The sequence below is a fragment of the Siniperca chuatsi genome, linkage group LG21, assembly GCF_020085105.1.
Source record: "Siniperca chuatsi isolate FFG_IHB_CAS linkage group LG21, ASM2008510v1, whole genome shotgun sequence".
NCBI lineage: Eukaryota > Metazoa > Chordata > Actinopteri > Centrarchiformes > Sinipercidae > Siniperca > Siniperca chuatsi.
Window position 1 is genome coordinate 21,184,682 of NC_058062.1, and position 16,215 is coordinate 21,200,896.

The 16,215-nt window shown below is 39.5% G+C and overlaps 1 protein-coding gene across 1 annotated transcript in view; it reads left to right on the forward strand.

Moving 5' to 3' along the window:
• The first annotated feature begins 5,270 nt into the window (after positions 1-5,270).
• The window catches only part of igf2bp1 (insulin-like growth factor 2 mRNA binding protein 1), a 65,957-nt gene continuing 55,012 nt past the window's right edge, over positions 5,271-16,215 (forward strand). The window contains exons 1-2 of the mRNA XM_044182114.1: positions 5,271-6,012; positions 7,226-7,286. Of these exons, the coding sequence (XP_044038049.1) occupies positions 5,838-6,012; positions 7,226-7,286 (236 nt within the window). The 5' untranslated portion in view covers positions 5,271-5,837. The remainder of the gene's footprint in view (positions 6,013-7,225; positions 7,287-16,215) is intronic.

Here is a 16,215-nt window from a genome sequence, read left to right on the forward strand (position 1 = left end):
GAGTAAGGTTGGTGTTATTCTTTATTTTTCTTTTTGTCAAAGTCAAATCTCATGAAAAGACCAAAACCAACAACGTGTTAGTCTGTCTCTCAATACTTTCTGACTTCCCTACCGTGTCTGTGGCTCTCAGCCCTGGTTCCTGCTGATCAAGTAATTTTTTAAAAACACCTAACAAATATATCGTTTCCCTAATATATGGGATTGAGTCAAAATAAGCTACAGTGTGTGTGTTCATGGTAATGAAGGAACATATCACCCAGTGCAACAGTGTGGCTCACTGATGAGTTTTTAGTAGTTTTTGGACAACAAAGGAGCTCTATGGCACAGAGGAAGAAGATCAACTTCAGAGACAGATGTAACTTTTCTCTAGGTATTCTGATTCCTCTAATCTTTCAATTTAAAGTTTCACATAACTGGAATACTTTGAATGGCTTATGAGCTTATACTACATTTCCCTAATGGCTCAGCTCTGTGAGAAATGTGATTTGATTATGTTGCTTAACTGGCAGTCAAGATGGGAAATGACCATCAGCAAACAAACAAAACAAATCCACACTGTTTCTCTGTCTGCTTTACTGGCCTCTTTGGTAGGTAAATACCCATAATTTGGATTTGGATTCCATCTTAAATATCATATTAAAATAGTTGTCCTTGTCTTCAAAGCCAAACTTAAAACCCACTTATTTAGAATAGCTTTTAACACTTAGTGGCCATGTGACACTTCTCTTTATCTTAATGTTGTAATGTGCTCTGCTGACCTATTTGTACTTTTATTATTATTTGTTATTATCATAATTATTTTTTTTAATCTTGTTTTTAATGTTGTACAGCACTTTGGTTCAGTTTCGGTTGTTGGAAGGTGCTATAGAAATAAAGTTTGATTGTTTGATTGATTCAAATTCAAATATAAGAAATAAAAGTAGCAGTACCATGTCTGAAATCAGAAGTGACAGTGTAAACTACTTTTTTGAGTGACATTTTTGTGTTGGAGTAGTTCTGTTGGTTTGCAGCGCCACAGAATGTTAGAGTATTATAAATATGGAAAAGCATTATTACCTCATCATACAACATTTCAAAGAGGCAACAAAGTCATTTAGTCAGCAGAATAATATTACATGCAATACAGTAATCTAAGGAGGAGGACAGAGGACAAAAGAAGACAAAGTAGAAGAAAAGATGAACATTAACAAATTTGCATTTCCCGAGGCAGTTTGTCTCCTCCTTCTGCATTCCCGCCCATTTCACCCTGTTTCTCCTCGGCCTTTGACCTATCCACCCCTTCCCAAACACACACACACACACACACACAAGGGAAGACTGTTGACAGGGTAAAAAAAAAAAAGTCATTTCCTGATTCATCTTCCTCCAAGGTGTCAAAGTGTGTAGAAGAAGAACTTATGTGCAGTGGTGGAGTGTGACTAAGTGCATTTACTCAAGTACTGTGCTTCAGTATATCTCATGTACTTGTACTTTAGTAGAGTATTTCCATCTTATGCTACTTTCTACTTTTATTCTACTACATTTCAGAGGGAAATATCCAACTTTTTACTCCAATACATTCATTTGATAACTTTATTCATTAGTTACTTTACAGATGAAGATTTTCACATGCAAGACAAATACGATGCACTGTTATAGATTGAACCAACAGTATTTAAAATAGTTCAAATTTGTTGCAGTGATTAGTCGGTTAATCGATTAGTCGATCAACAGCAAATTTATCTGCAGCTATTTTGATAACTGAGTAAGTTTAAGTAATTTTCAAACAAAAAAGCCAAACATTTAATGGTTCCAGCTACTTAAATGTGAGAATTTGCCCCTTGTTTTGTCTTAACATTATAATAAGTTAAATATCTTTGGATTTTGGACTGTTAGTTGGACAAAACAAGACATTTTAAGACATCACCTTGGTCTCTAAGAAATTCTAATGGCCATTATTCACTGTTTTCTGATGTGTAATAGAATAAACTATTAAGAAAATAGTTAGCAGGTGAATCATTTATGACAATAATCTTTAGTTGCAGCCTAAAAAAAATCTTTCCACCTCAACCAGCTAAAACACTATTCAATTCAATTCATTTCAGTTTTATTTATATAGCGCCAATTCATAACAGAAGATATCTCATTGCACTCCTATAGAGCAGGTCTAGACCGTACTCTATATAATATTAATTACAGAGACCCAACAAATCCCACCATGAGCAAGCATTTGGCGACAGTGGTATATTGCACATATACCACTGTATATGTGCAATATCACAGGTCCACTTGTGAACATGTTATTCAATCATATTCAGTACACATGTCACGGCAGCGGCGGATGGCTGCCCACCATTGAGTCTGGTTCCTGAGGTTTCTGCCCTCTTAAAGGAAGTTTTTCCTTGCCACTGTCGCCAAATGCTTGCTCATGGTGGGATTTGTTGGGTCTTTGTAATTAATATTATAAAGAGTACGGTCTAGACCTGCTCTATAGGAAAAGCGCAATGAGATAACTTCTGTTATGAATTGGCGCTATATAAATAAAATTGAATTGAATTGAACATGTTAATGAAGCCACAAAGAAAGGATTTGTGAAAACATTCAGTCTGGAAAAAAAGGGACATTTTGTGGAAAAAACATTTGTAGAAAAAACTATTTTCATTTGGTCATTATTCATAACGTATATACAAACATTTGGAAGATTTTTTTTTTTTTTTTTACCAAACCAGTGTCATTACAATTTCAAAGTTATGTGACTAAAGTACAAATGCATTGTTTTTGTAGGATATAAAAAACCCTGTGAAAATATATTAAAACCTTAGATTTAATAGGCCAAATTCATGTTTTTAGTTTTCAATTTTAATCTCAGTAAATTTAATGAAACAGATGTAATCTTTGTTTCTTGCTTTAACACTTCAACACTACAAAGGTCACTCACAAAAGTTCCAAAGTTTCAAAAGATGTTGCAGCCTATGTGACCCTTGGAAACCCTAGCCTGTGACCTCACCAGCTCCCTGTGACCAGTGTGTGTGTGTGTGTGTGTGTGTGTTCGTTCAGAGAAAGAAAGAGAGAAAGGGGGTTGGGAAGAGGGGTTCAAGCCATCTCAGGACAAGGAAAAAAAAGGGGAAAGGCTTCACTTGTATGTTCTCAAAGAGCTGGGGTAAAAGAGGTAGGAGGGGTGGGAAATAATGACAGAGGGTGGAAAGAAACTGAATCTGTAGCAGATTTAGAGCAATGAACAGAGAATCAAACGTCATGCTGCTCTGAATTTTTAGTTGACTGTATAGCAAGAATATATTAAGGCTTTACTATTAAAATATCATAAGCTATATTGAACCATACTGAAGCTGTGGTTACTGCATAATTACAATATTACTCTGTGTACCTATTCTTGTACTTCACACTGCACTGCAGGCTGTCTAATCTAATAAAGATATTGCTGTGACTAAGATGTGTCATGCTTATCATTTTAATGTTTGATATGATTATTAGATTAATTTAAGATTACCATATAGTATGGTAAAATGTTTACTCCATTTGTTGATTTTATTCTACTATGTCCCAAACAGGCTATAGTCATATGCTTTCAGGACTAATATATGGGCTAATACAGATACAATAGTATGAAATATAACATTACTTAAACCCAGAGGTACTTTACTTGTAGAACAACACAATAGATATTAGCCAAATAAATTGAGAATAGAAGCTTTGTTGACAGTATTTCATTTAATGTGAATATGGACACAACAGCAGGTTTCTTGCTATATGCAGATAATAAAATGTCCCTGTTTGTTAATGTCACCCAATTATGAATCAATGGTTACTGTGCAAGCAGTTTGAGGATTTGGATCCATTTTGTGCACAGGAGCCATTTTCTAACCAAGCGAGCTCATGAGAGTGCCACGTTGCCTCCAGGCATGTAGCCTACTATATGGATACAAAGTCTAAAGAGTCTCGACCAAGGAGGATAGAGCCTTTTACAACCCATTTCCAGACTTGTCGAAATTCATACCAAAACAGGAAAGCGTGACATAGGCACACACTAGACGCACAGAGCGCCAAAGTGAACCACAAAACTCCAAGGAGGAGGGGGGGTGCATCACTCACTGCCTCCATTTTGAGAAGCCTCCATCCACGCAGAGGGGCGCGCGGTGTGTGTGGTGCCGTAGCCCAATAACTGCACCATACTGTCATTTCCTCTGCGCCACACTCAGAGAAATATGATAAAACTGTGGAAATAGAAGCTAACACGCCTGCTTGGGTGGGGGCACACTGCTGAAGTTGTATTTTAACTCTGGGTATCGCCTGTTGGAAGCAATGACCTTACTAAGAAAGTAGGCTACAACCACAACAATTTTATAAAGTCTCTTAAAAGAAGAAGGGTGATGCAGTTTAACGCCCACTATGAGCTACGGAGATCCCTGTCCGCCTTGCTACAAAAACCCGGACTCTGCTGTAGTTACACTACCGCCGCCATATCTGATACATTGTTTCAGTTAATGGGGCTCTGGGTGTAACAATGTATCAAAGTGAGTAGGGTTTCCGCAGGTTCCAATAGAAGCACCCTTGCGGTCCCTGGGGCAAAATGGGGCCCTGGACCTTTTGTTCCCCCTCTCCAAACAGCCCGAGGTTCACCATAGGTCATTTATGTAACATCATGACGACTAACTTCTTTACCACGCATCATATTCATCCAGAGGGCGGTAACATCAGGGAGGTGGGGGTGCTAGGCTATAGAATTAGCAGGCAGTGCCTTGTTATTTAAATGTGAACGTTTTTGGCCGCCTAGGCCTTCAGCTATTCAAGACAGTATGTTGGGCGAAGTGTGTTAAGGCAGTAAAACGATTCGACGCCCAAATGTGGTCCGGTCTTATAGCTTTTAGCTTTATTACTGTGTCGTGAAGGAAGTCCTGCCTCTCTATATAGCCTAATCTTCACCCGCACGAGCAGAAGCGCATTAAGCGCATGTGTGACCACGTAGTGTTGCATAAAAGCCCCGTACAGCACACAAACTGCACCGCGCACGTGTACAGTACAGAATGGAGCGAGCACGGCACGGAACTGGGGGTCTCGGCTTGTGTGACCATGCGCGCGCACATGTAGGCTACACACGCGCTCATCTGGTGAATACCCTAGGATGAGAGGGGGATGCCCCCTCCCCTTCCTCCTCTCTCTAACCTACTCCAAATATATCACGTGGTTTCCTCTTTGCAAACAAAAAATAAAAAAAAAACTGAATTGGAGTCGGTGGAGGGGCGGCGTCACCCCTCTGCCGGCAGCAGGCGGATCGCTGAAAGAAGGACGGGTAGAAAAACTAGAGAGAGAGAGAGAGGCGGAGAGAGAGGAAAACATTTTTCCCGACCTGATCCCGCCATAGTTTTTCCCACCCTTCCACCATAGACCCATCACCAAATCCACCCAGTAGGCTACAACCCACCCCCTCCACAGTGCGATAGAGGCAATAGGCTGCTGCTTTAGTCGTCTGCTGGGGCCGGCTGCAAGTCAAGGGATTTCATTTCTTCCCCTGCTCCACTTATTCAACTGGATTTACAGCTAAATTCTACGTTATCATCTGTTTTTACACGTCTGAAATCATTTTTTTTTATTTTAGTTTGCTACCGAAAATTAACATTTAGTTTCGTTTTGTATTCTTTTATTTTTTTGTTTTAGATCGTTTTCGATATTCTTGCCTTCCAGCGTAATTTCCACTTTCATTTAGTGTGGCAAGTGTGACAATATCTTGTTGCGCTATTAGCGAATTCAGGAGAGAAACTTTTCTTTGCTGGCTTCAATTTTAGTTATTCCGGACTTAGTTTTTTTTTTTCGTTTTTGGACTTGGAAAAACTATTTCCACCATGCACAAGCTATACATTGGGAATCTAGGCGACAGCGTGACTGCCGAGGACTTAGGAAAAACCTTTGACGACCACAAGATCCCATACTCCGGACAGTTTCTAATGAAAACCGGCTATGCGTTTGTGGATTGTCCTGATGATCAGTGGGCCATGAAGGCTATCGAGACGTTTTCTGGTGAGTTAAAGTGGACTACTGACCGCCAACGACCCTCTTCCACCTTTAGTTTCATTCATTATAAACGGAAGCGGTAGACGCCGGTCTAGGCTACAACTACGGCTGCATGCCCACCTTCAGCGGTGTGCCCCAGTTTCACTCTCCCTCCACCTCCGAGGCTTCTAGCTACATGAACATGCCGGATAAAATAAATTCACACAATTATTTTATTGATGCTAGCTTAACGGTGTGCGGGGAGCTACACGCCCAGGGGAGCCATTCAACTTTTGCAAGGGGGGGAGGTGGTGGTGGTGGTGGTGGTGGGGAGCACACGTAGTGTAAACGTAAAGCTATACAGTGAAGCCTGAACCCGTGGCGAACGTAAAGCACTACTTCACAACATTGCTATTTGACAAATGAAATCATTTATAATCCTGTGATAACGGTGGCTTGGGCGTTTCAGGCTAATGTGTGCATGTGAGTGGTATTTTGATGTCTTGCACGCCTAGCATTAGATTGAGTTCTCTCCTGTGATATAGTATGAAAGCCTTTCTGGCTCCCCTCCCCCTTTAAGCCGACAGTCCACTATGACAAAGATAGAAAAATATCTTACCCTGTGTACATGCCAAAACAGGCCTCATACCACCACCAAAATTATCGACGAGTAGCACCGTTGCTGTTAAAGCTTCATTCACCAGTGGCTTCTGTGCTTTGTAGCCTATTTCTTGTGATTTCCTACATATGTACCGTGTGGAGGCAAGGTCGCCATGCCTGTCAGCTCCCTCTGCTTCTTCTACATGAAACCCCAAAAACTCCCAAGACATCCCTTTTATACAGCATGTGGACTTGAAATCGTTGAAAAGACAGACCGCCAGTCACAGATTAAAAAAATGAGATTCGTATGGCTGTCATACAGTATTTCTTATATTTTAAGTAGCTCATTATGGGACAAAAGTGACGTGCCTACACGATTCACTTGTTTATGACTTTTTAGTCCTTGTTTTGGGCCCCGAGCCTGTCCGCCTCTCACCTTCTTCTCAGCTCGGTTTGGTTTCTATTTAGTTATTTGGTAAAAAAAAAAAAAAAAGTTAGCTGTAAAGGGACCTCCACTTTAGCTATGCACCCTGAATACAGCATATTTCCCCCATGGGCCTGCAATAGCTAGTAAACAGTTAGCATGTGGACACAGTGTGTTTTGAACCCTCGTTTCTTATTATTATTTTTTTTTTTTCAGGTAAAGTGGAGCTTCATGGGAAACGTATCGAGGTCGAGCACTCCGTCCCCAAGAAGCAAAGGTACTAAACAGGGGGCAATGCAGCACTGTGTTACCCCTCCCCCTTCTCTCTACAACCCCTTCATGTGTTGCATCACTTTGTCTAGGCCTTTCCTGAATGGAGTTCAAACTGAATACAACGATTACACTGGTTAATTTGCAATAAGTGGTATTCTGAAACGTGCCCACTTGTCTTCCTTGTGTTAAAAGCCAATTGGAAGGTTGTGTTCGGCACTATAGAAGTTACTTTGGTTGTGTTATTTGGTGTTGGTGTGACTGTGGAACTTCAACTTTGTCGGCCATTGCTGTGAAACTATACTGTGACAGCTTTAGCTAGCTGCCTGCCGTGCTGTGCAGTGCAGTTGGGTTTTTCCTCTTCATTTGAAAATGCTGGTGTTGGTTGAGTGGTGTCGAGTGAATCCAGTAAGCATGTAGAAATAATATTCTTTGCAAAGTCATCACAAAAGGCTGTAAGCACGTCTTATATAGCCTAGCAGGCTACACTTTATTTATTTAACGGAATTTTAAAATAGCCTACACTTGGGAAATGTGTGTGTCCTGTGGTTGTTTCATGGTTACGTTCGTCAACTTTATAAACTCTTGAGTTCGGAATTCATAGCCCATTACTTGCTATAGCCTACAAATTATTTCCATGCATGTAGATTTTGAAAATTGGTTTGGTAATTGTGTGTGTTCATGTGAATATCTGGATCGCAATCACCTCTGGCTGCAAATCATTAAAAAAAAAAAATTGATACAGTTTGTTATGAGGGATTCACGTTACATGCAGTCTGATAATTATTTTATTTGTTCTTTTGTCTGGTAAAATAGCTCTGTTGAGGTTTATGTGACTTAACGCAGTCCTAATTGTTTCAAAATGTTGAATAAAGTGAGCATAAATATTCTGTTAAATCTCCTTCATTTCTTGCAAAAACACAGCTGCGTCTTTTGAGTTTTATGGATAATAATTGTACTATTTTTACCATTATTTTGAGCTCTTTTCTTTTTGTAGTCAGTTGTGAAATTAAAATAGGATGGTGGTGTAAATAGTTGCAGAATAAAAAAAGTCATTTGGTTTATCCTGATTCCAAAGCATTTTAATGGAAAAAAATGAACCTGTGGTTTAGACTTCAGTCTATTTCCTCGGTCCAAAGGATAAACTGGGGTCCACTGTAGATCAGCTGTTCTGTGCAGTATTATGGAATTCGCCTATAGACCATCTTTCATGCCTGTAACCTTTGGCACAGATACGAGGTGAGCAGTGAGCACATTTCTCCATTTTCCGCCATTTGGCCACACGCGTGCGTACATGTGTGTCCCATGATCAAAAGGCCCAGTGAACATAGATTTCATCCTATTGGTTCATTGTTGGGTTTAAATAAATTTGACCGTTTTGTGTAATCAGTATCCACGTGATTTTTTTTTGCTGAATCTGGCCAAATATTTGAATTTCAGCTGGTTTGGGGCGCCTGCCTCGCCCGCAAGAGCACACCACGAAGAAATGTTGCAACATGGCTGTGGCGCAAAAATACCAGCAGCGTGGTCTTTTCTGAAGATGAATGGCGTTACACAGTGAGGCTGAATCTCAGTTAAACTGTCAAACTGCGGAAAGAGGTCACTCGCCATGATTAGAGAACCAACATGGCAGCAGGCTGTAATTTCTAATAATCTCCCAGCGGGTCGGTGAATTATTCTGAGGGCGCTGTGTTTGTGCGAAGAGTGTGCCACACCTCTTCTGTGATAACCTTGAAGAGCCATAATGATAAAAATGATTTGTGAGTAGGGGGGCCACCGTGGGCGAGCTTGAGGCCTTCCGTGGCTCCACAACACGTGGTGCGTCCACGCAGAGAGGAGTCACACCACGTCAGGCAGTGAGGGCAAAATGGCGAAGCTCTGAATGAAGCAGTATAAACTGTGCTGGCTGCTGTTTTTCTTTTTTTTTTTTTTTCTTCACGGTGTGTAGTTCCGGGTCTCCTCAGCGCCCGGCTCTCTCTGTAGCAGCACAACTGGCCTAGTTCATTTGTTAAAGTGTTACAGTGTAGGAATTAATGCAGCAGGAGTGGATTAATATCACGGAAACCAATTTTTGGAAGCCCCACATCTTAAAATGGCCGTTCATATACTCAGCCAGCGAGAGCCCAATTTTCAAAACTATGTCTCAGATTATTGTGTTTAACATCTGCTCAGCTACAGTAGCTCCACGCGTTTTGTGTGACGTTTGAGTTTACACAAATTTGCTACATTATTTTGTACACGTTCAAAAAATATCCCAGTTGCTAAACAACAGCAGCGATGTATGCCTATTCGTTAATGAACGTTAATTTCAGCAAGCAGGCGACTTTATGGTTTTTGCTTTTAGATTAAATAAATAAGCAAAAATAATTAATGGTGACATGTTTTGTCACATAAACTAAACTGCTCCTGTCTTTCATACCATTTTAATCCCCTTTTCCTTAATCTGACTGTAGTCTGTCAAATTCTGAAAGTATGTTCAAGATAGCAGGTCTGTTGTTGCTGCTGCCTGTGTGTAGTGGGTGGTGTATGGCTTTCATAAAGTCAGTGTAGTCCTAGTATTTAAAAGACACCACTGTTATATCTCTGCTTAAATGCCATAAAGCTGCTCTGATTTTTTTTTTTTCTGACATGGAACATCAATGGAGGTGTGTGTGTGTTTGTGTGGGAGGGGCGGGTATTCAGAGGGAATAAACCCTTTATTTGAAGGGGGAGGGGGCAGTCCTGTAACGGGAAGCTCTAGGGTTCAAATCCTTCTTTCTATTCAGTGTGTTTGTGCTGAAACCCTTACAGGCTGCAGGGGGCGCCGCCCACGGCTGCCCCCTGACCTCTGACCACCATTGTGGACACGTATGTGTGTCTGTACGTATCAAAAATGACTGCTGTAAGATGGAGATAGAAGGGTTTTAAATTTCAGAGACAGTTGTAATCATCATGAAGTTGACTGAAATGTGTGTCTGGCTGAGGTCAGCAAGAGTGGAAGAGGGGGGGGGGGGCCCGGGTGCAGGACTGGGGGGCTGAACTTTTGTGTGCAACAGCAGTAACACCCACCAAAAATCAGTGAAAACTTCTACTTCTTTAGAATGTAAATGGAAGGAAGGGAAAGAGAAACAAAGCTTCCCGCGACCCGTCCGTTAGAAGAGTATCTTCAGTGTTTAATTCAATACAAATCTTATCCAGCCTGCAAAAACAAATTTTGTTGCAAAGCACATAATAAAAAAAAACCTTCTATTATAATTTGTTTAAGGGTTGGTCAGAGTTGGTGTGCCAAAATAATCACATCTTTTTTTATTGTAAATGCAACACAACAAACACTCACAGAAAATACTTATTAAAATAATTTCATAAAAATCCAATAAGTGTTTTACACTCATTTTAAATCAGATTTAATTTAATTAAAATTGTAAACAGATTTTATTTAATTTGCAGAGTTTTCATTAGACTCCCCTCTAATTAGATTTTGTTATTAGCTACAATCATGGCCTTTTGACTTTAACTGCTTAACTCGTGTGTTTTCTTTCTTCTTTTCCAAATCCCCCCTTCCCCCTCCAAACTTTGGTGATATTTCCAGAGTTAGGGGTGTGCTTGCATATGCACTCACTCTGTGGTCTTGGTATGCGTTTGGTAGTGTGTATTCTGCTAAGGAGGTGTACAGGAATTTATACCAGTGTTTGGGAGTTGATAATGGCGAGGTATGACCTTTGACATCAAATAGAGTTATTACCTTTAGCTGTCAGCCTGCTGTAAGAATAAAAATTGGCATATTTGCGACCCCGCACTCGATAGATGGAATGATTGTGACACTCAGATAAATCAGTTCCAAGAAAGAAATCCATCCCTTGAATCCACGCCCCATATGTACACGGATCTACCAAGACTGTTGCTGTTTTCCACGTTGTACAGCTTCACTTTCATTAACAATGCCCTAGTAATTGCAGTTTTCTGTACATGCTAAACGTATAATCTTTTTTTATAAGTACCTGTACCTTTTAGGTAAAAGGTTAAGGAATGTTGTCATATGACCTGATTTATAATGGCTGTGCCTATATACACACACACACTGAGACAGTAAACACAGTAGCAGAAAGCACCTGGCCAGGAGCTGGACTGAGCAGTTTTCAGGCCCTCTTTATCAAAACACATAATTCAATTTGTTTTATCAGCTTGATACTCAGAAGTCCACTACAGAAAATGATGCATTACTCTCTGTTTGGGGTTACAGAGGCCCCAGCTGTAAAACCTGCTTTAAATTTTGAATGCTATATATCTGTGATTGGTGTTGATGGATTTCTGTGATTCACCTTCATCAAATGTGCTGCCCAGTTTGTGTCAAAGTGAAGTGTTACCACTTCAGTACTTTTCTACATGTTGGGGTTTGAAAACATTAGAAGAAAATAAGAAAAATTTACAGGAAAAAAATGTTGATTTTGCAGTTATTATTAATTTGACATATACAGCAGTGAGGTCTGTGGGGCCCAAACAATGAGGAAGCCAATCTCAACAAAACTCAAGGGTTAGGGGAGTACTGGAAATTAAGTTTTGCATATCCACAAACCAGAAACTAGCATTTGTTTTGAAAACCGAATACACCACAACATCGCATTTGAAATACATTTGCTGTGTAATGATATGATTGACACCAAGATAATAATTTTGTGACTTGATTTTAGAACATGATAGATGGGAGAATATTTTGAATGATTACCAGCATGAAAGCGTTTTGTATACCTCCCCCTTCTCATCCATACTGCTTGAAACAAGTAATCTCTCTGTGTCTCTATGTTTGGTTAATAGAATATAGACACTGTCTCATTTTCTCCTATTTTTGCTGTAAAACAGTACCAGACTCATTTGCAAATCAACTTCCCTCCCCCTGATTTATTAGCTATAACTAACTCTTGTCTTCAGTTTGGATTTCATTGTTTGGATTATTTGCGGCATCAATTCCTTAACTTCTCCAGATCTCTAGTCTCCATGAGTGTACTGGCATTTGGAGACAAATAGGAGCTGATGTTCATTCTACCACTGACTTAAATAAAAAATGTATGATTTTCAGCAAAATTACAAAAAAAAAAAAAAATCACATGTAGTTTTTTTTTTGCTTTAGAGCTTGATAAGAAATAAATGCTGATAATCTTGTATTGCAAAAAAACCCCAAACAGTTTTGCTGTTGGATTTAATATTTTCTCATCTCAACACTGAAAAACTGTCTAGCATCTTTAGTTGCTTTATGCAACCAATTCTCTTGTGTTAATCCTCATGTGTTCTAGTTGTCACTTCCAGTACGCTCAGACAAAAACATGCTTTATTTAAAAAAAAAAAAAAAAGTAAATCTAAGGTGCCTGAGTTTGCATTGCCAAGCTATCCTAAAGCCTGCCGAATGTCACTATGCATACAACAGTTTCCCATGACTCTCTGTGTGTGTGTGTGTGTGTGTGTGGGAATTCAAAAGACAGAATCCGATCCTATCCCATTCTTGTTCCCTATATATGTACGGATGAAAAGACAGTTATGTTTCTGTGAAGCCCCCTCCCACCTCCCAATCAGTCAATCAGTCAATCAATCAATCAATCAATCAATCAATCAATCACTCAGACTTCATCATGAACAGAAGCAATGGCACTTGGTTTTGCGAGCCATTCCTTCTGTTCTCCCTCCATCATTTCCAGCCAGATAGATTCTGTCACATTCATGTTGACGCCATTTTCAGAGCATCTCAGTCTGGTCACTGTTATTTCTGTTAAATGTAATTGTAGTTTTCTCACTCTTGAAATAAAGTTGAGAGATGTATTTGCTTTTTAATTTTCCTCTGAAGAAACTTTTTAACCAGCCCGCTTGTCGCTCTTCTGGAGCTTTGTGTTGTGTGCCAGTGGAGCTTTAAAACGTGGCGCATGTCAACATATCGACTGTCATCACTTCACTGTCTGAGGATCCTTCCTGATTTTTATTCTTGTGTCCGTTATAATGAGCGGTGGTTTGATAAAAAGAAACATGGAGGACAGATGAAGATCCAAATTTTCCTGCCAACGAAAAAGATGCTGGTGTTGGTTGAGCCAGTGACAGTGTGACAGTTTATAATGTTAACCAGCTGGAAATATTCTCTATAAACCTGATATTCTCACAGTATTTTCAACATTTTAAATGTCATTTTCTCACACTGTATATTATGATATTACATATTTAGTTTCTGCTTTTCCAGCAATAGTGAAGCTACTGTATATGTAATTTAAGCTGAATGAAACATTCAAATCCAAGATTTCATTTTTTTTTTTTTTTACAGTTGCACCATCACAGTGAATGGCCAATTCTTGATATTGTTGGCATCATTTTATAGTAATTTACCAGTAATTCAGTTTGATATATTGGAATTTCTAGAAACTACAAAATTTCCTCTTCAATAAAAAAAAAAAAAGTTGTGAAAGTTAGAGCTACAGCTCATCTGCGAATAACACACCACTGTGTGAAGCAGGGTAGAAGAGGAAATGACCATTAGCTTTCATGCTCTGCTTTTCTGTTTGTTCTCTCCAAGTCAGCTAGAGACTTTATTTTCACAAGGATGCAAGCTATCAAGTTACTGTTTGCTGATAGGTCTGCTCGAAGCTCATGCATCATCAAGTGATGTATAGCTGCTAATTTTACGATAAAGACAAGCCAACACACTAGTGGCTCCCAACCTTTTTGGCTTCTAAAATGAATGTCTGCTTTTGAGCCCTCATCATAGATTGTGGATTTGGTGTGGGGAAAGTATTTCCTGGGAAAAGCCGAGAAAAGTCAGAAAAAAACTTTTTTTTTTTTTTTGACAAATACTTTTTATATCTTATCCCTTCAAGCATCTTGCAACACCCTCCAATTTATCTTGGGACCCCTTGGGAGGTCCACTACAATATACGCTTATTTTAAACTTTGATTCAGAAACTTAAAGATAGTTTCTCTGTATTTAAGGGTTAGGGTTCTTGGTCGGATTGGACCTTACTTTGGAGGGTCAGGGGGAAACAGGTTAGGTTAAACAGTTGAGATCAATATAGCAGCGAGATGTAAGATCTGAGCTGCGAGTAATCACCAAAGGTAGGACTGTGGTTGCTAGGTAAACAGTGGCTCAAGATGGCACAGAGGAATCCTGTCAGTGATTGTGTCAGCCTACACTGAAGGTAAATGTGTCTGCCAACCTCCACACCATTACTTGGAGAGCAAAAATGCTTCCTGTTTGTTGTCACACACCCCTAAATGAGTGTATTTGCTTTTGCTCAAGAACCTCCATTTATCATTATTGCGCAGATAAGGTTTGAAAGATTTTTTTTTTTTGTTCAGTGCAGGATAAAGTTTTAGTGATGTTGCACAGGTGCTTTGTTTACCTTCTCAAAAGTGGATGCAAAATGGCCAAGAGAGTGTGATCAGATTTTTGTCAACAACTTTCTAATTTTTTACATAGACACTTCAAACCAGCTTTACATTCATCTGGGCCTCCACAACCTCCAGTTTTTAAAGAAAAATCATGCAATATAGCCCAATGCAGTTTTCCATTATTCATGCCCCCCTAGACCATTAACAGTTACACAGCTTTTATTCAAAATCAGCAGCTAAACATATACATGAGGAGTGTAAATGGCAGTGGAATTTAACACAGAAAATGATGCTATTCTAAATTCTAAATGATTCCCAACACCTTCTGGTGTATGCCCAGCCCACTTTAGTCATAAATCCAAATAAGACATTTTTCTGACATAAATACAGATGCAGATAGTAGCTTTGCTGTACTTAATACATCCCACATTTCCTAAAATCCCATGCAAATGTACAGCGAGTCTAATTGACATCAAGGAATGCCTCTAAATAACTATTTATTGCCACTAAGCGCTGCAGAAAATGTCCTTCCCTGTGTAACACAGCGGTGGCAGACTTGCCTTTTTGTACACATCACAGTCAGTGTCTCTGGGTTGCTTTTCACGTGATTTATAACTGGTGGCCTCACTCACCTGCAACCTTAGTTTTAACGCTCTAATTGACATAATTGGCAGTTATTCAACCCTGCAAAAAAATGTATCATCTCAAAAGCAACAAGTAAACACACTACTAATGCACTGCCATGCTCTTTTGTTAACTTGCTCATTTGGTCCTTTATTTTGACCCTCGTTCTTTTGGTTAATATACACGCCATCCTCACTGACACTCATTCAGTCTTCCAGTATGATGGAGACTGTTGCTCCTGTGTTGTTTGCAGCAGAAAGGTCAGAACTCACTTCACCCCTGGAGCTGGTGGGGATTCACTCTGTTGCTCAAGGACACCTCACAGGGCAAAAGCTTAAACCCAGGTTAAAAAGCCATAGAATCCTATAGAATCTGACGAAATCCCTACTAAAGCATACGAGTCAAGCTTCGACAGCCTTGAAGGGTTTGAACCACAGTATGTCTGCTGTTATTATAGACAATGGGATTGAAAATATAAATGTAATTCCCAGATGATGCCCATAATAATGACTAGCTTCCATCTGCATGGTTTCACAACATCATTGTGTCTGTTCTGTTATCAAAATGCTCTCCAGCTATGTTTGACTGCACACACTGTAACATAGTGAAGATTCTGCTCTCTAATGTGGGCCGACTCCCTCACGTTAACATCTGTGCAGGAAGTATTTTTTGATATTTCAGTCTTTAGCAATAGAAAAAAAAAAAGCCATTCTAATTTAAGTTCAAATCTGGCTGAAATGCACCAGTCAGCAGTTCAGAAATATGTTCGTCTTTTCACTTAAAGGAACTGGTCTGCAGCCATGTTTTACATTCACTGCTTTCACATTTTTATTTTTCATGCAGTTTAGAATTCCTCTTTCCACTTTGTTAGATTTTTGTTTTGTCTATTTTTTCCTCATATTTCAGTTTGTATTTTGTAGCCTTTTTGTAACTAGGACTTTTCTATTCTATACTGCAGCCGCGTTCCTTATTTC